The 27,977-nt window shown below is 45.1% G+C and overlaps 1 protein-coding gene across 1 annotated transcript; it reads right to left on the reverse strand.

The window, feature by feature from the left end:
* Window positions 1–4,868: 4,868 nt before the first annotated feature.
* kiz (kizuna centrosomal protein) lies at window positions 4,869–27,977 on the reverse strand. Its single transcript, XM_040199903.2, has 16 exons — window positions 27,864–27,977; window positions 27,373–27,555; window positions 26,864–26,926; window positions 26,160–26,322; window positions 24,872–24,946; window positions 22,997–23,621; window positions 22,643–22,907; window positions 19,579–19,698; window positions 18,705–18,869; window positions 17,618–17,768; window positions 15,459–15,615; window positions 14,973–15,035; window positions 13,504–13,626; window positions 13,126–13,195; window positions 7,312–7,355; window positions 4,869–6,726 (listed from the first exon to the last, which is right to left on the reverse strand). The coding sequence occupies exons 2-16, from the start codon at window positions 27,528–27,530 to the stop codon at window positions 6,623–6,625; spliced, it is 2,346 nt and encodes a 781-aa protein (XP_040055837.2). The 5' UTR covers window positions 27,531–27,555; window positions 27,864–27,977; the 3' UTR covers window positions 4,869–6,622.

Here is a 27,977-nt window from a genome sequence, read left to right on the forward strand (position 1 = left end):
TGGGGGGGGGGGTTGATGCAGAGCAGGAAATGTGTGGATGTGTGGCAGGCGGGCACAGACACGTCTCTAGTGGCTGTGGGAGAGCGCACCATGAATAAATTTAGCTCTGTCCCCGGGAGATTGCCTTCAATCACGAAGCATAAGGTGTCAATGCTGCGCCCTGTGTGCGTGGAGCACCAAATTACCTTCCAGCAGATTGCTGAGCTGGGTCTAATAGGAATTGGGAAACGGACTGTTGAGTGCGGACTGCTAATTAATCCGACCAAAGTCAGAGCCCATGTCCTGGGCCCGCTGACAACTGGTCCGGTTAGTGCCAGGAATACATATACTCCCAACTCCCAAATGAGATATTGTTCCTCAAGTAAAGCTGGGGAGGATGTGAATAATGAGAGATTATGTAAACTGTTAATAAACCTTGGGAAAAGATCATTGTGTGTGTTTATCTGATATTGATCGTGACGCCTGTACTTACTGTACATACTCGATGTTGTGTGATGTAAGTCACGAAAACCTGCGCATAAACAAATGTTTGGCAATGTAGTTGACATGATCAAATATCGATAACTGTTGTTATGCCATGCAAAATCTCCGGCGCTACTGTAATGTGGATCCATTTTCATGTAACCACATCAAATGGTCCCTGTGACTCCTGTGGTGTGTGAACCATAACATTAAAGGCCATATCCAGTATTCAGCACAAGCTAAAAATATTAACATCTCAATTTACATACAAATTTCCATGCATCTAAAAGCGAAAAAAAACTCTTTACCAAGCCATTTTCCTATTTTGAATAATAGGTGCTTTTCAGAGATTCAGTTGATTGACTAAACAAAGACATGACTAGTGCATTAAAGCAATTGTTTATCGCCACGGAATCATGTTGTATGTATAATTTTGCTGTAAACAGTTATTAACTGACACAGAAACCATGGATTTGTATAATAGCCGGTAATCATTCCACCTCAGGATGGGTTTTCGCTGTCATACAGGGTTAAAGAATTAGAGTGTAGTCAATTACATTTAGCAGGTCACAGAAATTGATTTACTGCCTAAGGAATGGTTTTTTTTTTCAACCGGGCTTCGGCTCTGTGGTGGCGTTCTGCTCACATAATCAAGGATGAGCGTCGCCTGTCTACCCAATCTACTACTTGGTCCCACAGGAAAAGATGACTTGCAACAGGAAAACCTGCATGAATACTAATTTACCTACTTGGCTTTAACAGCTTTTGCAAGCCAATCTCATAGGAATTTGTAGAATATGGTGCCTTACCATCTTTCCATATTAATTACCCAAACTGAAAACGGGGACAGCAGGAGACGGGGACAGTGGAAGAGTGTAAGGCGTAGATTGAGAGCGGGAAAGAGCGGGAGGGACTCATGGGAATAGCTATAAGCAGGACCTCTGTGCTCTCCATCCTAAATGCGGTTAATTATAATGTGATCTGAAGCATCTTGAGCAGGAATCTGGCAATCTAGATTTGGAGCTCTGTGACCACAGCTCCGGTTTTGGTCACTTCATTATATGGTTCAGAATAGCCGGTTCTGCTCAGCCACTCAGCAGTAAGTTCACAAATAGTAACCTGAGGCAGAACTGGGGCACATTAGTTATGCTCCCTATCTGACTCCTGGACTCTTTTTCTTCATTTCATTCAGGCAGGAGGGAATGTCCTGACCTAATTAATGTACTAATACCTGGAAATATTTCCAATTCCATTATTGATCCAATTAGTACCGCATGGTTTCCAATAATTTGTTGGTTTTAAATGGGACCCACAGTCAAGATTACCTTCACGAGGACACACAGAGAATGATAAAACTGAGGGGACAGACATGATGTGTCGTGTACCCCCAAGGTTTCAACCCTCGGACCTCATATTTATCATTCAAACAATTCTATTAGGTCATCATTTAAACCAATAAAGACTCTTATAATCATGCAAGGGAACGCCCCCGTTTACCTCGCACCGCACATCACGGCTCGACTCACGTTCCCGTTCCTCCACGTCGTGTTACCAGTGCAGATGGTGCCCCTGAGGAACCCCCGATTCATCTAAACAGCAGAGGAGCTGCAGCTGCGCTAGAGAACATGGTGACTCCTGAGATGTAATTTCTTTCAAAACAGGTTTGAGGAAATTAGAAAATGTGCTTCCTAATAAAAAAAACAGAAGGTTTAGTGACTGGTGACTTTTCTCTCGGACAAATCAGGGGTCTGCAGAGTTTAAAGTCCCCCTTCTTGCATCATGTCGCGAGGAGAGTTTGGAGGAAACAGGACTTTAGAATCTTTCTGCGAGGGAATTCAACTAACAAATAACTTGTGTATTATGTCTCTCCAGCTGACAACTCATTCACATTTTAACCAGGAAAAAAGAAAATACATTTCAGATGGATTCCCTCAGACAGTATGAGAAAAAGAATGTGTTTTTAACATTAAAGCATGTAAACATGTAGTATAAACAAGTCAATACAATCATCAACCTTAAGCATGGCCATGATGTGTCCTCTTTAATGATTATATGTTGCAGGCTTAGGTTAATGAATCAGGTAAAACTAAATTCACCAAACATCAAAAATATTGATATAATACCGTTATATGTTTTAATTCTAGAGGATTCATTTTTGTCAGGATACTTACTTTTGTCAATTACAATTTAAAAGAAGACACGTGAGATGCATTTTTTCCCAGTCAAAGGTTTAGGACAAAAACTCAGGTTATAGTGGGCAGCCTTAGAGAACACAGGTCCGTATATATGAAATCCTCCATAAAGCATCAACACAATAAGGCTTTTAGGCGTCCATGCTGAACACATTTTCACTTGGCCCCTTTGTGTCGGAGAATCTCACCTGGTCTTTGGAGAGGGGGCAGAGGGGAGGAAACCTTCCTGCCCCGACTATGGAGAGAAGGCCTTCCTCTGTAACCCACTCTCATTCACAGACATCATTCATGTGCAAATCATCCGTGGACCCATTGTTCACCCGCTGCGCTTTCAGATACTTGCCGAATCCAGTGATAAATGTGATGGCCGGGCCGAAGATGTTCCATATGGTGAAAAGGTTTAATAAGACTTGATAATAAAAAGCACTCACGGCTAGAACAATAGCCGGCGCAACTCCTTTGTGGAACACCAATGTGGCTCCTCTCCGTTTGTTCGGCATGTGTGCCGACGTTACCGTGCTCGGAGGCTAAAGTGACACATCCAACGGTTGCAAGTCGCTCAACGTGGCTGGATTCCATTTTAGACAAGGTGTGTGACGCTTGGCTATATTCCTTTTTGGCAGTAAATTATGAATAACGCAGAGTGCTGAAGAGGATTTCACGCTCGTCAGGGCCAAATATTTTGATTGAAGTGTAGTATTTATGCAGCATAAACTAACTTAAGGGTCTCTCCATGGTGATTTAGTGTGGCCTTTATAACCAGACAGATGATTTTCATTATGATAAACTATATCAGTGAATGATGACTAAAATATATTAAAACGTGAAATAAAACATTGTTGATAAAATCCGATGCAAAAGTATATAAACTGGAACAGAATGTAGGGTGGTATAAACGTGGCCCATTTTGTAAAAAAAAACAAAACTTCCAAACATTGATTGTGTATTCAAGTTTGTATTTCAAAGTATTTCAGCTCAGTTAAAAGTACAAGGCTTTCTTTTTTCACGACAGTCATTTTGAAATGTTCCACGGGAAAAACACAATTAAACCTAAAGTCAGGAATCATTCAATCAATACAATACATAGACAATGAAAGTGTACCAAATGCAAGGCCTATCCATCAAACTATTGATTACCAAAGAGTTGCATCAACAGAGCAAGTGAGTAAGATTCTGCCGCTCCTGCACCCATGATGCACCCATGATGCACCCATGACCAAAACGCCAATGTGCAAAACAATATCTTGCATACATGTGTATTCATTCTATTTCAAATGAAAAGAACATAAAAATGATTTATTGGTGTTAGAAGTTTCCCGTTGAAAACGTAGAGCCTACATGTTGTCGTAGTTGTGGATAAATTGCTGCGATTCACAGCACGACACACGGACCCGAAGCCTTGGAGCTCCATAAAGCTTTGCAAACTGACTTATTTTCTTGTTTCGACAAGGACAAATTTATTCATCCTCGCCAAAGTCAACATTTTGCCAACAACTCACTGTTGATCAGTGTAAAAGATTGTTTAACTCCATATAATGATGCCTGATCCCTTTGAAAAAGCCCCAGCCTGTGTAATCAAAAGCACAGGCTTTTGTCTCTCTAACACACATACCAAAGAAGGTGCAGAGGAGGCCACGTCAGAATGAATGAATATTTAATTGAGGCCTATTGAGGCAGAAGATCAAAATGACCTTGCTCTTAATGATTATTCAGTGGTAAAAATAAAAGTACGGCAGGGGAGAATGAAAAGGCGCACAATGGTGTGCCTCCGCTCGTCCAGGAAGGAATATATTACACAAACAGATTAGAGCAAAACATGACGTGGACCCGGACTACAAATTACAATCTTACTTGAAGCGAAATCCCAAATGCATTATTTCAATTTAAAACGCAGTAAGAGGATCGTCAGACTTCACATCTCTGATGCTGGCTACACAAGTGTGCTGGGTTAACAATTCAGACGCATGCGGGCGACTCAAAACGCAAACCGCCAATGAAAGAACAGTGACCCCATCCTATTGGAAGTTGCCTGGACAAAAAGTAGGTCAATCAGGCGTGTGGGGGAGCAGGACCCTCCTCTCAACTTTCCAGACACTCACGGCAGCAATTGGTGGGAGGGGGGGACGGGACAGCTGAATTGATGTGGACTGAACATGAATTGATTTAAGCTCAACACTTGATGGAGTGCGTGACTGAAAGGAACATGCTTCCATATTGATAAAACAGCATTTATTTGGAGCTCACATTCAAAAGTTTATTCATGTCATTCTCATTCATGTAACCTTGTCCGGTCCTAATTCTTTGTTACATAACAAATATAAACACAAAAATGAAACACACAACGCTGCAATGAGCTTTGACAGGAAATAAATGTGTCAGCGCTCGGAGATATCACTATAAACACTATATTAGTTTGAGATATTAGGTTGTTGATGAATCCACAAATTATCGTCTCAATCTCCCAAATTGTTTGGTCCATCAAACGTCTGCAATTTGTTTCATCCCAACAGTAGTACGAAGCCAATAGGCTTCCACATTTGGGAACCTCTCAAAATTGATTGTCAAGCTTGCTGTGTGGTTTACCTGTAAAGGGTTGTTTACCTGTTATATCACCACTTTGTGAGAAGAACACACTTTTCTTCCCGTCCTAGTCGTATGAAGGGAGCCGCCGGTCTAACGGCGACCTGAACGCGATAGATCAAGTAATTCAGCCACTGTGCGAAGCCCTCAACTGCAAGATGAAACTCTGGACGCCCCCCCATGACCATCTGCGTGCACCTGCTCGGAATTTCATCCACATCGTCTCTCTGGAACGGAATCGGGGGAAAGGGCCTTTTTAAAAATGTTATTGTGTTAGTACACATTAGTATAATACAACTCCCGCTTCCACCGGGATTTATCCGTTGCACACAAGTATCTGTTGACATGCTCCTTAACATGGATATTATGTTAGGGAGCCTTTTAGATAACTCAAAATGATTCTGCCGCCGTCCCTTTTTCCCGCGGTGGGTCAGGGCTGTCTGAAGCCATTATTGGTAATGAATGTGGAGTCCTACTTTAAAAAAGGTTCAGGCATGTAAAGTCACCTAATGCTGACTAATGGAATCCCGCTGACACTGAATGCCGGGGGGCTTTTACCGCGTCCCAGATTTGGCAGATTTGGAAATTTACACTGCTAGACATAATGAACTGGGAATGTAAACTTGGGAATGTGGCCTCCCACACAGGAGCTCGGCGCCATTCACGCAGGCGGCGTGCTCGATGTTGATGCTGCTAAAAGAATACGTGGCAGGAGGCTATTTTGTGGTTTTTCGGCACCAATCCGGCTACTCGTGACTCATTTACACAACGACGCGGCCGAACTGAGACGTGCGTCTTTGTTGGCATCGGAAGAAGCAGCTGTGAAAATGTTGTGTGGGGCGTTTGTTAGGCGGTTCTAAATATTCAGAGTTTGTTAGAGCTGCAACACTTTGTGCCCTGGGAGATGGGCCTCTTCAGCAGGTTCACAGGTCGCGCAGCAGCGTGCAGAGTGGCCATTGTGCTTTGTCATTTCACAGGTGACTCATATCACTACACTTGAGCATGCTGGAGGTAGAGCACTCGGAGATGCCTGCGGCATTCAAAATGCATGATTTTCAGCCTAGTGCAAACAAATCGCTTTAAAAGATCAGTTTAATCTATTTCGAGCTGTTATTATGAGCCGGGAGAGTTGTTCAGATAAAGAGACTGAAGCAGGGTTAACATCAGAGTGTTGGACAACTCTTCACGCTCTTTACCCAGCGTGAGAGCTGTCAACTCTATTATTTGTTTTTACGATACAGCGTGCATATGATTTACAATGCAGACCACTGAAATAATGGTCAGGGGTTGAATTACTGCAAGGCCAACCGGCCGAGACCGTGCGGGAAAATAAAGTAGTTCCTTTCAACAAAAAGAAAAAAGAAAAAAAAAACATCTGCAGGAAAATATCAGTCACAGAAGCCATTAATGTCCTGGTTGTTTGTGTTGAAAGGTTTGGGACGCAAGGCCGCTTCGATCTCCGAGTCGCTATCATCCGAGTCGCCCCAGAAAGCTACAGGTGGAACAAAAGAAATACGACATCACATTATCACAGCAGAACGTTTACACTTTATGCCTTCAAATGAGATGTAAGCTTTTTACACGCTTTCTTTATGAGCATTCCGGGATGAAAGCAGAGGAGGTTAATCTTACCTTGAGTTTGATCGAACGGTGAGAATGTTAACGTTCTAACCTTTTAATCCAGTCTGGTAATATTCATTAAATCTATGTCGTGGCCTGTAAATACCGACGATAGCGCAGCGCTCGTCCTTTGACATTCACCTCCAGAAGCGCTGTTCAGAGGACTGTCATTATTTTATGTTTTTGCCCGCTGCATTTCTATTCGTTCTACGGAGCAACTGCAACCAGCCATCACCATATAGATCATACACATTAGGTGTGTGTGTGTGTGTGTGTGTTGAAGGTTTTTACGACTTTTTAATTGATCTCTTGGGAGGATTTAGGGAACGCTCGCAAGCAACACAAATCAAAGTATTTTTTATTCAATAATCTTCATTTACACATCCTCAACTTGGAAAACGCATGCCAGTGAATAGATTTCTGACACATGCTGTTAGGAATGACTGTCGATACCCACCTTTGGTTTGTACAGGATGAGCTTTTGAGTTGGTCTTCTCTTTCCTGGAAATATAAAGCGCAGCTGTTAGCTGTGTAAAGTATTATTTTGAACACAAGAAAAACAACCCAAGTAATGAAGGCAGGCAGGGAAACAGCGCAGCGGAGGGAACTGCCTTGACTCCTGTTCTAATCCTGCAAGAGGGCTTCCACAAGGCCCTCTTTATTCGACAACCCGTCCCAAAGACAGGGTTGCGAGGTTCCCATAGCTCTGATGATATCGCTATGTAAATGTGTGGCCTCGGAAAAGGCTTTGATCTACCTCGATGCATATGCAATAAGTCCCCCCCCCCCACACTTTTAAAGGCCTCCTCTTTAATTTACATCATCACGGCGCCTATTCAAAAGCCCACAATATAGCCTCATCATCTCCCAGGTTAGCATACATATCCATACGGCTTATTTGTTTGGACCGTCTCTGTCGGAGCTGTGCTGATCCTCGTCTAGGGAAAGAGGGGAGAAAAAGATGCAGAGCTTGGAGCAGATGAGTTCTGGTGACGGGTTGTTTTGGAGCTGTGCGCGCCTCCATCTGCATCAATTTAAATCCATGACCTCTCTGACTGTCATCCTCTCAAATCGCCCTCATCTCCTCCTCCACCTCCGCTAAGTCTTGGCACATGCAACCGTACATTGAGCATAAGGAGAAAATTACTCTGGCTGCGTTCCAATTGCTATTTTCTAAACTATATATTCCTGCTTTGCACCCCTCAAGGCAGCGGCCAAGAAGAAAAAAGGATGCAACTCCCATTTCTCTCTGTGAACAGATTGCTTGTTGCTGAAGGTAATATGTACCATCATATTAGAATATAACCTCTGTATTCGCATGCCGAAGGGGCTTCCTACAGGACATGTGGATGATTCTTGCAGATGTTCAGACAGCAGGTGGAACGTGCAGAGAAAAAAACAGTGAGAGACAATGAAAGAAAATCTATCTGCTTGCAGAGGAAGGTGTTTTGTTAAATTAGAAAAAAAAAGCATTTTGTTTGGCTGAATATGTCCGAAATTATGGTCATATTTCTGAGGGTGAAACTAAAAGCTGTAGTTCAAACGCCCGGATGGATTATGTAGAAAGATTATGGAACACGCTACGGGTGTATAGTAAAGTGAGGAATATACATATATGCATCCATACATTTTTCATCATCTATCTGCTCGCCACATTCAGCTTTTCAGCGTGAATTGGAGATAAACGTACAGACGCTGAAGCACAACTAAACCACGGCAGACATTTACAGCCGTTAGGCAACAGATCTCCACCAGAGAAAAACACGGCAATAATCCACACGATTACTTCCTCTCCTTTGCCACAATAATAGCTGTTACGGCTACGAGTAAATTGGGCTTTTCTTTTCTTGAACTCCCCCCCCGGGGATGGAAATAGTCTATCAGCTGTTCCACTTCAGTGAGGGACAGGGCTGATTTCAAGACAAGGCTATTACCATAGAGACCCCGATCTGGATCTGACCCCCCCAATCTAATACTCTGTTTCTATAAACATTTATGCCAGTTCATCTTCTGCTGAGTTTCCCTTAATTGAGGCAAATGATCTGAATATGTAAGACTGGGCTGGCCAGTGTTTTACGAGCTGTGGTAGACGGGTAAAGTGGAAAAATGAAGCAAATTACAGCTGCTGTAATCCTCGCTCAGTCTCTTTCTCCTTCCTTTAACATTCATATTGTTGTTTATCTCTTGTTAACAGTTTTTGTGTCTGCTGTGAAAAGAGACCTCCCAAACAACCTTTGAAATTGGATGATGGGTTTGACGTGAGCACAACCGCTCGATGCGTTCGTGTTTCTTTCATCAAACGTCTGTCTTGTGTCAGTTTGCGCCACGCTGGTTTTTCTATGAACTCAGTTAAAGCGCCTGAATTTACATGTTTAGACAGATCAGGTGAGGAAAAGTCAAGTTATGCATAAAAACGATGATGTTGCCAAAGATCTCTGGTACATTGTATTCTATCACGGATGCGCGGCTGGTCAAAAACGCCAAAACACCACGTCGTGTGTAACATCTGCATGTACGACGGTTAAAAGTAGCAGACAATCAGATGTATAAAGCTGAAGTGGGGTTCACAGAACAATCAGATGGACAAAGACACACTGTCCTTTCCTAAAGGAAGTAACTGGACTGTGCTTCTTGCACTCACTCACTTGTTACTACAGTAACATTTAGGAATGTGAGGACTGACTGAGGAAATAATGCTTGCCAAGCATTTCATAGTACCTTTCACACGCACATAGCGAGAAAACTGATTTTATTTACCCTGGCTTTTTTTATTTTTTATGAGCTGCTGCCACCCACACACAAATGCTAATAGCACAATAGCACTTTTGCGCAGGTAAAGGGAGACCCATCACCTCATCATTCCCATCAACTCCTACTCCCATCCCAGCTATGACCCCCGCAGAAACATTGTTTAGGCTCCGTTTAGATGTACTCTTAACAGGCCTGAATGGTAGCAGGATGCAGCCCTCAGTGGGGGGCCAACCGTGAGAGTGCAGCGTGAGTGGGCCCCTCTCCAACGTGTGAGTGCCCTCTGCTGGCGACGAGCGTGCACCGCAGCTGAGTGGAGGAGACCTCAGCACAGCGCCGCTCTCCTCCTGACCGCTGGCAGGACCAGTGCAGCCGTCCCCTGCGCTGGACTGCCTCTCGTGTCACCTTTTTTTTTTTTTTTTTTTTTGTTCATGCACATGAGGGGGTGGAGCAACGTGGACGGCAAGTGGACGGCATATGAGAAAACCAACAAAATGCCATTGCAGATAATCCAATATGCATGGTTAGGTCCATCCATATAAAAACATATTATGTCCATATATATTTGGCCCTCAAACTGAAGAACCTGAGAACCAACCTATTTTTATGTCAGGACAGTGACCTCCTCTGGTTAAAGTATCTAAATGCTCTCGTTCTCTATGACCACGTCTCATTCTTTGGTCCAAACTGAAGAGCATCGGCTAATTCATGGTCAAATGGTTAGAAAAAAAAAAAAGTACTATTCTCCACAAACAAAGATTCCCAGCAGTGCAGACGTAATGTTGCCACGTGATATTATCCGTTAAGTTGTTTACACGCGTCTCCCTCTTCATTCACCTCTGGATTTCACAACGGGAATACGCTTTTTGACCCTCTTTGTCCGTTGTTCTCTGTCTCCCTCTATCTCCTGCTCTCTTTCTACGTCCCCCATCCCTGCAGTACTTCCTCTCAGCTCACGTCCCTCTCAAACCGTCCTTCCCTCCTCCCAGTGAGCTGTCAGAGATCCTCACATCGCCTCCCCGAGTGTGAGAGAGGGAGAGAGAGAGAGAGAGAGAGCTTCTGATTTTGACATTTTGAGTGATTTGAGGTTGAATGCTTGAGCACATCCTGTTGTCCAAGGCAAAGCTGTAAACCACTAATTGTTGAGTCAAGGTTTTTTGTCAAGCAGGCACTAGGCACAACAATCAACACACCGGCTGGAGGATTTTGTCGTGTATGCGTGTGTCTGTGCACATGTGTTCAAACAGGTGGGGCGCTATGATGGTATTGAAAGAAAAGAAGAAGAAAAAAAAAGAAAAGAAAAGAAAAATAAGAGTGGCATCTGAAATGCCTACAGTAGAAAGGAACACAATGATTCTTTGCGCGAGAGGAAGCAGTGGCATGCACTCGCACACAAAGGGGAACAAGTGGTCTTTACATGGAGTGCAGCTGCTTATTAAGACTCACTCCTTCGTGCATTATTCCTTTCATCCCCACTCAACCACAAAGTGATTTTACTTTGCCACTCACAAAGACAGCTAAAGATTTCTAATGGACAAATCAGTCGCTTCCCCACAAGTTATAATACAATAAACAGCACATTCTATGAAAGTATCTGACTGAAAACACTGTGTGGGAGAGAGCAAGGAGGAGAGTGGGAAAATAAAGAATATGAAAGACCTCAATTCTCTCCAACGCCATAATAGTGAAATGAACACATATAAATGTGTTAAGAGTATCTCTTTGCATCTTGTAAAGACTGCATGTATTTAATCTGTAAAGCTTATTAAGGCCCGAGTCATTGCTATGCAAAGCAGCACCCAGTGCTTTTCTCTCGCTTTTCAGCCGAGTGCAGTGTTTGGCCAATAGGACTGGCCCCCCGCCTCTCATTCTGCATTCATAACATGCAACATTTGCACAATGTATCTCTCAAAGGCCCTGAATAGAAGGCCTTAATACTCATGTAAACAACTGCAAACCAATTACTTAATGAATCGGGCCCACACATAATGAGGAGCCTCACAAAGGGCTATAAATGCATTTTTTGCACCAAAGCCTCTGCTTTAAACTACAATCCCTCTGCTGTAGTCCAGGCTTAACGGGCAAATCATAATTATTGTCTAAGACAACAGAGAGGAAGCCATTTCTGTATTTTCCAGCCGAGCTCCATCCATCCTTTTGATGTCACTCATCAGCTCGCTGACAAAATAAAGCAAATAATTAACAAGTAGGGTGTGTGTGTCGGGCGGGTTGGCTGGGGGGGGGTGGAGGGTTAGCAGGGGTGGGTGGTGGAGGAAAAGGATAACACGGGAAAAGACACAGAGGGGCGAATCGATGGAGAAGGGGCAAAGCGAGAGAGGAGAGCACGCTGCAGTGCAACGCTTCTGCTCAAACGCTTCCAGACCACTCGTGGATGCAGCAAGGCGCAAGAAGTGACTGCAGTAAGTGGAACGCTTCAATCGGAGCATCCAGCAGGAAGCACAGAAAACATGCGGCGCAAATCGTCTCACGACCAATCAAAGGACTATGGTCGCCGCCCGAGTCCTAATCAGAGTGAGATTAACGCGTTTAGAACCCGTGCATCCAGTTCTGCGAAACCGGTGTCTCATCACAGCACACGTCATTCTCTGCAGCTGTCATTTTTTTCGGGGGGGGGGGGGGGGGGTTCCGCAAATTGTGTTTAATCAAATATAGCGCGGGCATTCCGCGCGCATTTAACGGCAGCAGGACGGGCGCCACCTGAGAGGGTCTGGTGCTGAAATTGACTCATGTTTATTAAAGAGCGTGGTCACTGGGGCTGGCGGTGGCAGACATCAGCAGCCACGAGGGCCACAATAGAGCCAGCCCCATTAGGCCCTTCCCCCGGGCTAATGGGCAGACTGGGAGCGCCTGCTTGCCAGGCCAGGGAGATACAGACATCAGCCCTTGTGTCAGCGTGGTGCCCGGTAATCACATGAAATCAGAGAAGATTATTCCTCATAACGTTTACCCAGCCATTACCGCAGCCCGGATGGGTTCGCGGTGAAGAGGTGCTCCGAGGACCCGACACGCAATCGCAGATTTGATGAAGTCGCGTTGATATTCAAATGTAGCCGCCGCCACGCTAGCTCCCACAGAGCTATTTATCATCTTCTTTTCCAAAAAAACCCACTCAGGGCTCTGATTTGAGAAGCCTTAAATGCAGTTCGAGGACGGGGACGTTTGTCCTCGTCAACACTCGAGTCTCCTTATTGCGAAACAGTCGCGCCTAAATCTCGCCTTCTGACGACAACAGTGAGATTATGACTCCGGTTTATTTTCCGCGGTGGGCGTTTTTTTGGGGGGGGGGGGTTTGATTTCTGAAACCCGGCTGACGCCAGCAAACAGTGAGTGAGAGGGGCTTTAGGGGCCTTTTGTCTTTGTAAGCGAGTTAATGGGTGGCGCCCCCTTGATCTTATGGAAATGAACAGGGAATTATGAGAGCGGCCATGCAAATGTACACCAACCACTTTGGTGTCTGGTGGCCCATTTCCTGTGGCCCGTTGAATAATAACAATGTTCTTACCGAGGGTAAGGGTCTTGATGTGAGGAGCGTTTGGCCCTCCCCAGGTCCTCTTCATGGCCATGATTTATTCCTTAAAAAGAGCAAACAGGGCCAGATAAAAACATTTGATTGGGACGTCACATCACAAGCTAATCTGCAATGCATATCAACAGAGATTTATGGTAAAGCTAACGAGGGCTAAAGTCCGTCATGGCTACAAATTGGATTGGGAGCAGAAACAACGAAGGTGGAAAAAGCAGGACTGATGTCTTTTAGCTTACATATACGGACAGAAACAATGTGTTCCTGCTGTGATGTGAGAACATATGGCCAGTGTTGACCGATGGTTGGGCTCCCGTTGCTCGCTAGTTGCCTTGTAGAGTGGTTCGCATCCCTTACCCGAGAGGCCATCCCCCTCCTCCTCCTCTTCCTCCTCATCCTCATCCTCATCCCCCTCCTCTTCAGAACTCTGCAGCATTTCCTGCATGGCTGATTGTTTAAGTAACCGATAAGCTTTTGTCTCTGTTCAGGGTCACACACACACACATACACACACACAGGAGAAGAAAAAAAAAAAGTCACTGGCAAATATTTGCTTAAAACCCAGGTTTCCAACTTTCAGAGGCTTCAGTGTTTGATGAGACAACACGCTTCAGTAGCCGAGTCTTTTGGTGTCACTGCCGAACGCAGAGAGAGGGGGGAAAACACTGTGCTCAATCAGCTCAGCGGTTGATTCTAGCCAACAGTATGTAGCAACAGTTTCCATGAGACGGCAATCAGCATCTCACATTATCTCAGCGTCCCCTACCAGGAAGGCAATGATTGATTTTCTGTTTTAAAAACACTCATAATTACTTCCCGGCACACTAAAGTAGGTATCACACTCGAGAGGAGCAAAGAGACAGCAAAATAAAAAAAACTAAAAAAAACTGAGCAGAAGTACATAATAAATGGGACCGTTGACTCGACGATGTCGCTGAAAGACACGTACTAAATCAAAAGGAGAATTGTGCTCTTGAATGACCAAATCCTAACATGCTTTGGTTGGTTTCGTAGTAAGGGGGCCATTTTCAGTCAAGTTGTCAGAAAACATGATATTTTAAGTGCTGTTCCACCCACAGCGCGTTATACAGGCATTGCTTTTACATGAAGTCACGGGGGAAAAAAAAAAAATACATTACATGCATGCATCGGCAATTACTATCGTTCCAAGGTCATGGTATTTGATTGTGACATTGATGTCGCTCACTGCAGCAAACCTTCTCCCTCGCAAAAAAAAAGAAATCTTTTGTCACTCTTTCTTTTTTTTTTTAATGGCGATGGCTCTTTTGATTAAGGGCAGTGATTGGAAACTGGACTCCTGTTGCTGGCTGTGCACCGTCGGGACGCGGGCACATGAAACGCCCCGTAGGAAACCGGAGCGCCATGGGTAATACCGGCTCGCTTTACATTTCAGAGGTGCGGCTTTAGGGACAGCTGCTTGCAGGATGCCTTCACATCTAGTATTTTTTCAAGTCTAGCCCTTCCAGAGCATTGTTTAGAAGATAATGAGAACCCCTGACAGATCTCTTTTTGCTCCCCACCCCGCCGTCCTGACAATTAAAGCCGCCGCATTATGCCGGGCCGGCGAATTATCAACTTTTTTCCCGGAATGCCTCGGGCCGGGCTGAAAACGTAGCTAGTGTTTTCTCGGAGATAATTAGAGAGAACTAGCCCGGCCCTTCAGGTGGTACTTTGACCCCGGATTCACCTTGATCATCCTGCCTCAGCCATTGTGTAAAAGAGCCCATTATTCACTGCAGTGGGAAGAAAACAAACCACAACATAAGGACAGTGTGAACGCTGGGGCACCGGCGATGCCTTTTTACCTCTAATAGGAACACTTTCCACAGGGCTTTCGTCCTGGCTGTCCTCTTCACTACTTTGTAGTTCTGCAAGAAAGGGAAGCGCATAGTGAGAAGCAGTGGCAGGGAGGACGGGAGTCTCGGAATAGCAATGGGAATGTGGGGGGTGGATGGGGGGCTCTTTCTTTTGCTCTGAATAGAAGCCTGTAGGAAAACTGGGCCGGGAGGGATTAATAATAAAAATTTAAAAAAAGCTCTGTGGTGAAATTGATTTCTTTCATAAAAGCAAAGTTTTAGTTCTCTGCAGAGGTAAAAAAAAAAATAAATACTAGCAGCAGCCTACACTTGTTACTGTTAATGGTTTTGTTTCATATGACTGTGGAAAGATGGACATGTGAGATGTTTTGGACATTTGTGCGATTTCATAGCAAGTGTGTCAAACCACTTGCTGAGGGGACAGTTAGTATCTAAATAAGCATGAATGGTGAGAAACTAACAATCTTCAATAACCTTGGATGTGCTGCTTCCGTGCCGGCCGGCCGGGCTTCACCTCACCGTCAGCCAGGAGAGGAGGAGGACCACACGAAGAAGACAAGTCACTCTCGTCCCCCGCTGAGGGGCACTCCTCACTGGACCGGGACACGAGTGTCCTCAGCAGCACTTTGGCCTGTGAGCGGCACAAATTAAAAGCACACTCTTAATTGCTCCCGTTTTGAGAAGGAAGTGTCAAATTGAACTCTCGCCGATAAGGCAAGTCATTTACTTTGGCCACGGCTGCTCGCACAGAGGTGCAGCCGCGGCGCCGCTTCGGAACGCCGGCAGAAAATAACTTCAAATTCTCTCAATCAAAAAAAAAAAAAGAAGAAAAAAAAAGGTTATTTCGCACACATTCGCTCTCACTCTCAATCAAATGCGTTTTTTTCTCCCCCCTCTCCCTCTCTTGTCATCCATGAGATTAGAGAAGCGCCTAAAGAATGCAATCACGCTGGCGTTAATGTGCAACACGTTCCAGATAGCTTCCCTCTTGGCTGCGAGAATTGAGACAAACTGCTCTCTTCCTCCCTCTCCAGCTCATTTTTTTTTATCTCTGGGGAGATGAGGATACACAATTAAGATGAGCTGTTCTGGGAGATTAGGACCAGGGAGACGCCACACACACACTGAATTCCTTTCTCTCCCTTTTTCCCTCCCCCATATCAAATCCTGCCATCATCATCTCCCTTTCGTGATCAAAGACTGCCTCTCAGCCTCAGATGGCCATTGGCAACTTTTAATGAGCACTAATAGGCAGGGGATGATCAGGAGGATTTTGACAGTGGCAAACTTTAAGTACGTTGTAAGTTGTTATCAGTAGGTCGCAGCGAAGACTCACAATGTACATGCTTTCATTTTTGCTTGAGAGGCAAACACATGCCAATCTGGGCTTGCCACTTGGTCTTTGATGCTGCAGCACAAAAAAAACTATCTCGATCCTTGTCCCAGATATCGGTCTTTGTTCTTTTAAAAAAATTTTTTAGATTTAGTCAAATGTACCGTAGGTTGAGGGCTTTTGCGGACGCAGTGCATTTTAAATATCAATGAATGCAACTGTTAGCACTTGAATATTCAATGGGTCTCTTTGAGTGTGTGCATGCGAGCTGCATGCTCCCATTTGTCGGGGTGGCCAGGCTGTGTGGCATTGCGTGAATGGAAATTTCTGTTTGCTCTTGTGAAAGGGGAGTAAGCTGTTGTGTGTGTGTCTGTGTGTGGGGGGGGAGGGGGGTGGAGAGATGGAGAGATGGAGAAATAGAGGCAGGGACAGAGAAATAGATGGATTGAGAGAGATAAAGGGGGGGGGGGGAGATTTTCTCCCGATGCACTTGATGATGTAGATGGCCGTGTCTCTGTTCCTTTTGTTGGTTCATATTTTCAAGTGGCTCTACAGTCTCCCTCTTTGCGCCGCTGACACTGGAGCAGGACCCCAAGCCACGAGAATGAGTCCGCAGGAAAATAATAAACGTTAAAATCAGCATGTGTATATGAATATGCCCTGCAGATAGAATGGAACACAAAAAAAAAAAAAAAAAAGAAACTTTAAAAAAACCAAATGGTATTCCTTCCAAATCTCTTGACATTATATTTGGGTTCGACTATGAATTGCAATTTGTTTCCTTGTTCAATTGAACCGCACAAGGTCAACGAGAGGGAAATAAAAAATAATCTTGTCCTTTGTGGAGAGGATCCCAATGGCTCCCTCATTCAATCGGACCCAGCTGATGGCCATATACTTTTGGCTAATGCCAAATTAAAAGCAAGTGTTTCTCACATGAATACGCCACGTGAGATGAAAGAAGCCAAGCAGAGGCTGTAATTTGCGATTAGCGCATGGGTCAGGGTCTCCCTTCTGTCTAGGGTCAACGTGTGGAGCAATCTGATGAGTCGGCAGCCGGGGCTTGGTTTCAAACACGGGGACACAAAGAGCGCACTCGGTACCAACTACGGCGCTCTTTAAAAACGATAAAATAAAAGAAAACATGCATGGAAACAAAAAAGCCCTTTTTGGAGAAGAGAGGGAGGGGGGGGGGGGGAGGAGGCCTGCCACTGCAGTCATATATGTGTGTGTGTTTCAGCAAATGCAAGCGTGTGACCTCCTGTTTGTGCGGCGGCGGTGTGCGTGCCTCCGACGCTACCTGGTGGCTGTAGGTGGCATGGCGCTCCAGCAGCAGCGGCGTGAACAGCTGGACCAGGCGCTCGGTGCTGAGGACACGGCGCTCCTTCAGCAGAAGGGCGTGCTTGAACCAGCGATCCCACAGCCGAGCGGCGTCGGGAGGGAGGCTGGCGCTGTGGCGAGGGCGGGCGCGTTGGGTTAGAGAAAGAGAGGCGGCCTCGCTGAACACACATCTGTAAATAAGTTACAACTTGCGCCTCCTTACGACGAGGGACACTTTGATTATCGGGGGGAAGTGGAGACGCCTCACAGATCATATTATACATTTGTCTCAATGTGTATATTCCTTTTCATTAGGCTTTTTCAAAAGGCCGCACGCTCGTCCGTCTTTCCACTTCAGAAGATTTAGAAAATGAATGGTGGTTAAACACTAAATAGACGCACAGCAATACAGCACCTGGTTGAAAACTAGATAAAAAAAAGGTCAAAGAGCCAGGATGCGTCCACACACTGCTGGATGTGCTTCTTTGGATGGAGTGCGGAGCTGGGAAGGTCTCCGTCAAATCAATAGAGCAGTGAAGCAGAGCATGGATAACTACTCATTACCCAAAGGACTGGAAGTCACAGATAGGCGTTTTAATTTACTCATGACATTCACCCGTGTGCTGTTAACGCAGGAGGTGACGCCAAAGATGACCTTTACATTTGTGGACGGCGGAGACTGTGAAATCGTAGCGGGTGAGATCTCAGACACTGTTGTGAGTGAGGGTGGGTCCCGGTTCCAGAAAAGAAATGATATCTATATATATTGTGAAATGTATGTGAGAGATGTCTGGAGAGTGGAATTCAGGTTTACTGGAAGTCTGGTCTCTATGAAGAGAAAGGTTTGTTGAATCCTGTAGCTCTCAGAGCAATTGCGATTTTGTGCTCTTGATTACTCCGTTATGAGATAACGTCAGTCTACACAAAACGCACAATGTAGTATGCTGACTTTTACTTCATCTCTATCTTTTGTCTTGGCGTCGCAGAGGTTGCAGTTAGACAAAGAGTTTTATTAAGCAGTAAAAAAAATAGTCAGTTTGGGGTTCAAAGAAACCAGGCGGCCTTACCTTATTTCACGAGGCTCAGTGCTGGACTGCTGAACCCCCACTAGATCCTCTGGTAGCAGGCAGCCCTTCGCCGTGCTCCATGACAACCTCTGAAGCCCATGAAGGACGACTGCTCCACATGCTTCAAGGTCCTCGTCATTCAAGGCCGCTCCGCGGTTACAAAGGCTGGCCAATACATAGAGAGCAGTCAGCTATTGCCATGGAGCTCTGGGCTCAGGCGGGTCAGGGGCACATGGAGTACATCCAGCAGCTGCTCACACTTCACACACACACACAAGTATGATCATACACACACCAATGCACATGCACACTTGTATCACATAATATCACAGCAAGACTCAACATTAGTCCGAGGGTCACGGCAGAAGATGGCCACGCTCTCCACTGGTGAAGGTTCTGTGGGCATCATTTACGGCACTTGTGCTTGCATAGAAAGGCGATATGTGTAAAGTGAGTTTGAAAAAGGAAAAGCGGAGCTTTCATTTTTCCAGTCATTTATCCGTACTTTACTACAAGAACCCCAATTATGGTGAATTAATCATGCTGTAAAATATAAAAGGCTTAGGAAAAATAAGCCCAGTTTAATGAAACACATTCTCCATCCTTCATCTCCCTGACTCCCAATAACAATTCAACATGGCGGTTACTAGAACAATTCCCGCGCGTTTGAAAACCCCCTCAGAAATAAAGACGTGTGCATGTTGGTGATGACACTTCATCTAAAGTGAGAGCCCTTGGCAGAAGGATAATATGTTTTCCCCGTCTGCACAAACTGCCACACGGCCCTTAAATAAACACACGCAGCGCTACGCGTTCCATTTAGCGGGGAGAGATAAGATTGTAAAACGTAGGAGGAAAAACAGGAAGCGCGTACCTGATAATTCTATTGAGCTGCCTCCCGCCAATCGAAGCCTCGGCGTACACGCCGGTCCGCTCGCCACCGAGTCGTCCTTCGATGTTGTCCAGCAGACGAAAGAATCCTTCCTGGGAGAGACTAAATACATGTTGCCCATTAACGCGTTGAAAGGGAACACAGATGGGAGGCCAAGTGATCGATTACCCGGCTCTTTGAGGTTGAAAAAAAAAAAAAAAGGATTCAATTTGATCTGAACAATCGGTGATGCGTTTTTCCAGGCAATTTCCTTGAGGTACAGTACTGGGACAAGGACTGGTTGGAGGAATCGGACCTTAAGAATGGTACCGTCACACAACAGGTCTAAAACTAATCGATGGTGCCACATGTAGCTGCGTGCGGTTGAAGTGCAACTTTTGACAGCTTAATGGCCGACAAAACATGTAATGAAAACAAAATATATCACAAACTATGTAACACCCCCACCAATCGAAAAGAAAAGGTTCCAAAGAAATGGGGGGGGGGGGGGGGGGGCGCTCAAAATGCACTTTAGGTTAGAGATTTACACTCTAATCTGGTCCTGTGTGAGGCTGCAAACTGAGAAATGGATGCCCAGTGCATGTGGATATTGGGAATTCATCTCTTTCTTGCGCATTAAGCTCTGGGTGGCCCTCATTCAACTCTCCCATAAAACCCCCGAGCCGAGAGATCCTGAGCCCCCCTACATAAAAGGGGCCAAAAAGAATTTATGACAATCTGTAATGGGCTCCCGGGTTAAGGGTCAGCAAACAATTGCTCCCTCTTTTTTGCAGGTTGTTTCCTGGTAACATCCTGATTAAGCTGGCAGCTTGAATAATATCCATGACATTCTGTAGTGTGCAATCCGTCCGTGCTAAGTCCTCTTCAGTGAGACTGAAGTAGCATAGGCAGAAGCTTACATCTGTTTTTTTTTTCTTCTCCTCTCCCTTATCACCAGCATTGGCCTTGAAATATTCATCTCTCTCTTTCCACTTTATTTGTCAACGCTCTTCAAAAAAAAAAAAGAGACCTCTGGAGAGGGAGAAAGTGAATTAGTTTGTGTTTTTCTGCAAAAACACTCTCTCTTTCATTGTGTCGTCGCCAGCTTTCATGTCAAGGTCCCGAACCTCACTCACTAGACGGCTGCCGTTTGTCTGTGAGTCGACATCATCAGCGGCGCGTTGTTAGCCGGGAGGAAGAGGTCAGCCTCTCTGCGGCGATACTGGTCTGCGGTGTACTGTACTGGCTCTGGTGTGATTTGCCACACCGAATGCTCTCATTATTGTGTGATTGGTGTCAAAAAGATCTCCCCTCGCTGGCTCAGGCGGCAGATATGGCACAAAGGAAACAAAAAAATACCACCAGTGAGAACGCTTTGAGTGCAGGGGTATGTCCCGCCACACTGTGAGGACACCGCTTGCAAAGTACTCTGCAGCAAAGTCTTCACAGAGACTAAAAACTGCAGAATCCCTAAAAAAATTGTTTAGTAATGTAAGTTTCAAGCCTATATGGCTCACATTCCATCTGCAGACATAAACCGGATTTCTCCCCTTTTTTTGTACGGCGCTCTGCCGCCAACGAGGCAGAACCGTCCTGCAGTTCAGGGACGACAGATTTGAGAGCAGGACACAGCGGGGCCATTATGATGAGTCTGGAAGAAGAAGAAAAAAAAAAAACCTGGAGGATATTTCAGTCATGTACCCTCACTCACCCCGGCCATGCTGGAGGAGAAATATAATGGGATAATCTAATGAATTGCCGAGGCTTGTTTTTCCTGACTGTGCGCTGAATGGAGAGAGCGCTACCAACTCTAACCTTAAGAGAGAGAGAGAGAGAGAGGGAGCGGATAGATGCTCTCTGAGCTTTACATCAAAGCCTCTGGTTTTCGCCTTACACACACACACACACACACACACACACACACACACACACACACACACACACACACACACACACACACACACACACACACACACACACACACACACACACACACACACACACACACACACACACACACACACACACAAGCCCTTCGTGTTAACAATGAAAGCTGCAGCCCCCACCATCGGCTCCCCGGTGCAGGCTAACTGCAGCTCCTCTTGAGGTCACGCTATGAACAGTATAGCGGACCACACACAGAAATGCATGCGATGAACACGCTGAACCCGCGCAGCGGAAAATAAAGTCCCACTAATTTTTGAACATGTCCTCACAACGCACTTGAAAAATACGTTTCTTTTGAATAGCATTATTGTGAGAATGCTGGGTACATAGGCGAAAAATATTCTTTTTTTTTAGCAGTAAACAAACATAATGTACATACATGTACAAGGCCGTACAATAGCAAATAAATGAGCCACCGTCCCTGAGGATAACGAAAAGGAACAAATATGCTTAACAAAGGGATGTTTTCTCTGCTTTTTCGAGGACATCAGAGGTCCTGTTCATGAAATACTATATATTCTAGGGAATGTGCAGGAGCTCTGGGCACAAACATTGACACAGGATTTTCTGTGGTTCTAACCCCATCCAAAATTATCCTTCAACTCAGAGGCCATCATTCCGCTAAGGATTTGTGGCTGTAAGTGCTGTCCACATGCCCACCCTCCAGAACACTCTATGGTGCCACAAATTTCCTCCTCCATTGGGGACTTCCTGAGGTCTCTCAAGCAGAAAATTGCTCTGTTACGGCATTATCTTGGATTATGGCAATATTGTCGGTGACAGGTCCTGAGCTCTCCCTGTAAGATGCATCACTGCCAGCGCCGCCGCTGCCTCTGAGCCACAGCGAGCACGGACCGTGACTCCCACAATCCCCTCTGTCAGCTCCTGATGTGATGGCGGCGAGGACCGCGCGCTCATCTTCGCTAACAGCCCTCTGTGGTTCAGCGCGGCTGTGCAGAACATCCGCCTTTCTCGGCTCGCCTAACTTTAAATCTCACGGGGCTGAGGAGAGAAACGCCGGCTGCACGGCGCAGCCCTCTGGAGAAGTGTGGCGCCACAAGGCCGTTTGTTTGTTAGTTACTTCCAGGCGACAACGTACAGAAGCCAACACATGCTGTACCTTTCCGATGTCCCCGCCGGAGCCGAGGATTCGCGGTTTAACTGTGGCGTGTGCTCGGAGCTGTCAGACTGGAGGGGAGATTCAGGACGGCGCCGCCGATTGTGATCGTCGCTCGCTCCCGACGGAGTGGCACTCGTCTCGGGGGCCACGCCCTCCGGCGGATCCTCTTCCAGCTCAGATTGTGTCAGCGAAATGGACAGGTCACTAACAGGGCTCTCTGACAACGGCACACCGGAGCTCAGGGTGCCGACGCTCCCGCGTCTGCCTGAATGTTAACACGATTCAATATTTGAGCAACGGCGGTATAAAAAAAAAGACATTTCAAAGTAATTGGCAAGTAACAGCGGCGCCAACCTGGTACATCCCGAGCTCCTGTTCCAAAAGCGGTTGGAGGCATGAAATGGCCGCGACCCGGCTCTCCGCCTTCCATTACGGGGGGCTGATGAGTCACCTCTCGGGAATCACTGTGTTCTGCAGGGGAACGCTCAGCTTTCGGTCTAACGCTGCCGGGAGACGGGCTCTTCTCGGGCCGCGCCGGGGTCACCGGAGGTGACCCTTCCTGTTCACCATCACTCCCGAAAGGCGCCCGGCCAGGTGCGCCCGTCGAGGCGCAAATGGACGGAACAGACGGAAGCGCCGCCGCCGTCGTTCTTTCGTGTTTGTCACTCAAATTGCAGCCGTCGGGGGAATCGTCTGAGCCTGAAATGTCATCTGATAAATGCGCTCGGCTGCCGGCGGCATCCTCCGCGCCAACTCTGAAGTCCTTCAAAAGGCCACTTGGTAGACGTTCACGGGAGTGCATGCTGCGATTGGGTGAACGACGCAATGCTTGGTGTGAGTGTACACTTGTGGTGCCAGCTTCAGCGTCAGACCCTCTGGAGGTCTGGTGGCCCATAAAAATTACCACTGGTGGTTTTGTAAAATCCCCGACTGGGCGAGAGAGGGGGCTGTCCTGGAACTGCCCAGACGTGGCTTCATCCTGCAAATACGGGGAAAATAATCCATGAAATGTATGAATTTCTTCCAAGACTTGCTGGTTCAATAAGCCTATTTTGCAATAAATTCAACTCAAGTATGTTAACCATCCACTTTGCAAATTTGAATGAGCCTTATTTGGGCCAAGGTCAGAATTCTTTTCACAACATCTTTTAGAAGCACGTCTCAGGATCAGTGTTTTAACTTTTCATCTTATTAGAAATCCTTTGGACAAGTTTCGATTCATGTCTGCAATGTCACCAAGGGGGGGGGCAAAAAAGCCTCCCTCCAAACATAATAACAAAAAGCAAGGCTTCTGTTTCTTTTCTGATAAGGGTCTTAAATACCAAACAGTTAGCTGCTTAATAACATTCACTGTAAACCATGCAGCCTGCCCAGCAGATCCACAAAGTAGGTAAAAAAAAAAAAAAAAAAGAGGAAAAGTTAATTTCTTGGCTGAGTGATTCCATCGGTAGCTGCAGGGCAAAGTAGAAAGTGTTTCACTAAAGTAGCAATTGATTCTTCTATCAATCTGCGGCACGCGTGTGCTCTTCCAAGGAATGTATTAAATATGAAAATCATATCCCGTTATCATCTGTCTCCAGCTTTCAGCCCGGTAAGCTTCCCTTAATGAATGCTGCAGCCTGAGGGACATGCACACTGCCAGCCAATGGCTTGTATGCATAATGGAGTGACGGTACCATTTTGCTCATTACAATATCGACAGGCTGACGGGGGTTTTGCACACAGTTACAAGTGACTGCTCTAGACAGCATGCTCCAAGTTATTATGAGATGTCTTAGACATTTCATCTAAAAGAGCTTTAACTGCTTTAAGTGAAGGGAGAAAGCAGCTATGGACTTGAACTACATCGCTTGTACAGATGCACCAGCTGGGATTAGACACCTGCGCTATTACAGATACACAGTTTAAATGTAGAGACTCCTCGACAGATTTAGCAGGCATAATGTCTACTTGCCTTTGTTACTCCACAGCTGAAAACATAGCTCGATTTAACTGAGATTTGCATAAACCATATAAACATGTCAAAATAAGAAGGATTCAACATTTAACAGAAAAAAGAAAGTTCTATTTTTCGACAATGAAAAGTATTTGTCAAAATACACACTCTCACAACACAGGCCACACAATACAGAGATTTGACCCGCACGATGTACAAAATATGACGCGTCCAATCATGAATGCTATTCTTATTACCATACTAATAGTTTGTCTTTAATATATTTGCATTACCTTATCTGCATTAAGCTCCTTCGTCACATTCTTCTTTGCTTCCGTAAATCTGGAAATCTTTTTCAAAACGTCAGCCTGTAAGAGACGTAAAGACAGAACGATAAAGAGATAAGAGTAAGATAAGAGAAGCAAAAATGACAGAAAGATAGACGTGATATTTAACTGACGTGTGACAGGCAAACTCACTCTTCATGCAAATACCTTGTTACAATGCTGCGATTATGTTGTGGCATATTATCTGCATGTGGTGTAAAGGAGTATGAAAGCAGAAGGTGACAGCATCGAGCATCAGTCAATCACAACGAGTTCTCTCAAGTGAGCGTCCTCTGTGTAGCCGCTGACACCCTTTAACATTTATCTGACCGGCCAGAGACTAAATTTACCGCCTTAATCCCGACTCCAATTAAAAAAACCTAATGGCCATTTGAAGGGCACTTGGATTAGCTCAAACGTGGCCGACCGTTTCATCAAAACAACGGCAGTTTGCAGCAGCGGACAATTTGAAAAGGCAGCTTTGGTGAATTTGCATTCGCCCACTCTTGTTTTTAAATGTTAACCAACTCTAACAAACATTGTGCGCCTTCACTCACTCACTCACTCAAAATCCATTTGAGGACTTGTGTTTTTTATTACATTGCCACAAAATTCAAGGTGACAAAAAGGCAACAGCACCACCAAAATAACCACTAACATGTAGGACTCATAAAGCATCAAGAGGAAATAAACCAACTGCTTGAGGGGAGAGAATGTCTAAACCTCTGCAGCACTTCAGAGTCTCTATATTGGGCAATTAACTCGGCGAGTCATAATTAGCCAATTTTGTTAATTTGATATTAAGCTGTCAAGCACTGTCGTTGAGTTTTAAGTGATAATCTCACTGGCTCATTGTTTTCTCCCTCGTTTATTTGCCTGTTGTGATAAATTGCACAGTTTGAGTGTTTACTGTTGTCACATGAAGCAATTGCAAGCAAATATTACTACCCTGTGATAAATGACAGCACGGCATTAAGGCAAATATGCATCCAACACGTACTGTAATAATAAATATACATTCCTTAAAAAATGTGATTGTAGGTCTCATGGCAAACACGTTATTCCGAAAATGTATAAATAATTAAATGTAAGAAAATGATTTCAGAGAAAAGTCAAATTTGATGAACTTGGATTAACCTTGTGGGGAGGGTGTTTGTTCAAATAGCTCTTAATGAAACACCATAATTAGAAAAACTACTCCAATGTGCAAATTAAATTGAGTTTCTGTGTTTGTGTTCGTGTGTGTGTGGGTTACCTTTTGTTGTTGCAGGGGACAATGGTCACGACTGTATTCCTTCATGCTAATTTCTATGCTCTCCACATCTCTCAGAAGCTCAAGGTTTCTCATTTTTGCTCGTGCTCCCCTGTCACAGATTTCCTTGAGATAACTGTGCAGTCTGGAGCGCTTTATCTGTGAGCTGAAGGCGGTGGAGAACTATTATTACAAAGAAATATTATCTTGGAACATTGTCAAAAAATAAGAGCGAAACTTTTCAGAGGAAAAAGGTTAAGCACAATGTGTTTTAGAATTAAATCTCATTCTCAACTCTCCTATCGGCTGTTTTGAGCGGGCACATTATTATTTATGAGAATCAATTTACAATGAAAGCAGGCTGTGCAGTTTACATATAAAAAGGTGCAATGTGCTTGTATCACTCGCACACATAGTCAAACACTCTTACTTTCCCTCTCACACACACACACACACACACACACACACACACACACACACACACACACACACACACACACTAGTGATGTTGCGTATATTATATTCAGAGCAATATCAGTGCTTGTTTCAAATGCAAAAAGTTCCAATTCATTTATACAGTATACGCATAAAATATATGTATATAAGGGCATTTAGGAAACAAACAAAAAAGGCAAACTACAGGTCAAACTTTAAGAACAAGGTATGGTTAGAACAATATCTATTTATTGATATACAGTATAACTCACATTCTGTTATCGGATCTGGAGAAGGCAAACAGTTCTCTCTCCAGCTCCAGCCGGCGTCTCTCCCTGCACACATAAACCAGGGGAACCGGCTAATTACTGGTTTATTATCACCTATTCAACGCCACTCACCAACGATGTGCAATGCATATGCTCATATCCTGTGTGCATAATACTAGCTAACAGTTCATGCATATGTCAATGTTGATATGCTGCACGAATTAGCTGCGAATGCTAACTCCATAGAAACAAGTGCGAGCCTTTCGGCGGCGGGGGGATGGCTAATATGTGAACGCTAGCGTTTCAGGTCAGCTGTCCACACATCTATACGCGCCGGTTAAAAATCGCGTCTAAAGGAAACACATTGGCCCTGCTTGGCAGGTTAGCTTAAGTAGCTAGCTAGCATGTTCCGTCCTCGTAGGGAAGCGGCGGGAGGAGGCTTCCCGGGCGGCTGAGACCATAACTAGAGTCCGCGGTCCACGTCCGGTCAACGGAAAAGAAGGCCAGCTCACCTTTTATGCATGTTCTGTTGGATCGACGTTATCTTTTCATAATACTTGTCAGCGCCGAGAGCCATGTTCGCCGTCTCGGTCCGCTTTGGCGCTGCTCCGGACCCGAGACGAGGAGAAGGAGGTGGAGGAAGACGGCCGTTGTTTACGTCGGTTACCATGACCACCGCTTCCCAGAATCCCCTGCTGATAAACATAGAGACCACGTGGTGCGAGGACGGTTGAGAGCCCCCCGCCTCCTTCATCCGTACCATCGGTTTATACGTTTAAAAAGTTATTCTTACGTTTTAGTATTAAGTATTCCGTTTACGAAAAAGACGTTGTGCCGCTGTCACAAAAGTAAAAAGGGCAAACAAAAAAAGAAAGGTCGAGACAACGGTTTTGGGTAAGAAAAAACTCGCCCTTTTAGAACATGTGAAACGATATAAGCCTTAACAGTCCTTATAAACGTGTCTTTGTCTACTATGGTTATTTAAATGAAGTATAAATCATACCTTGAGGATTAAATTGGACCACGTGCCACAGAACACCACAATGTTTGCTTACAACAAAATGTCTGCAATATTACAGCTAAATACCAGCCATTAAACGACCGTCTTTATCTCCAT

This window comes from Gasterosteus aculeatus, chromosome 15 (assembly GCF_964276395.1).
Source record: "Gasterosteus aculeatus chromosome 15, fGasAcu3.hap1.1, whole genome shotgun sequence".
Taxonomy (NCBI): domain Eukaryota; kingdom Metazoa; phylum Chordata; class Actinopteri; order Perciformes; family Gasterosteidae; genus Gasterosteus; species Gasterosteus aculeatus.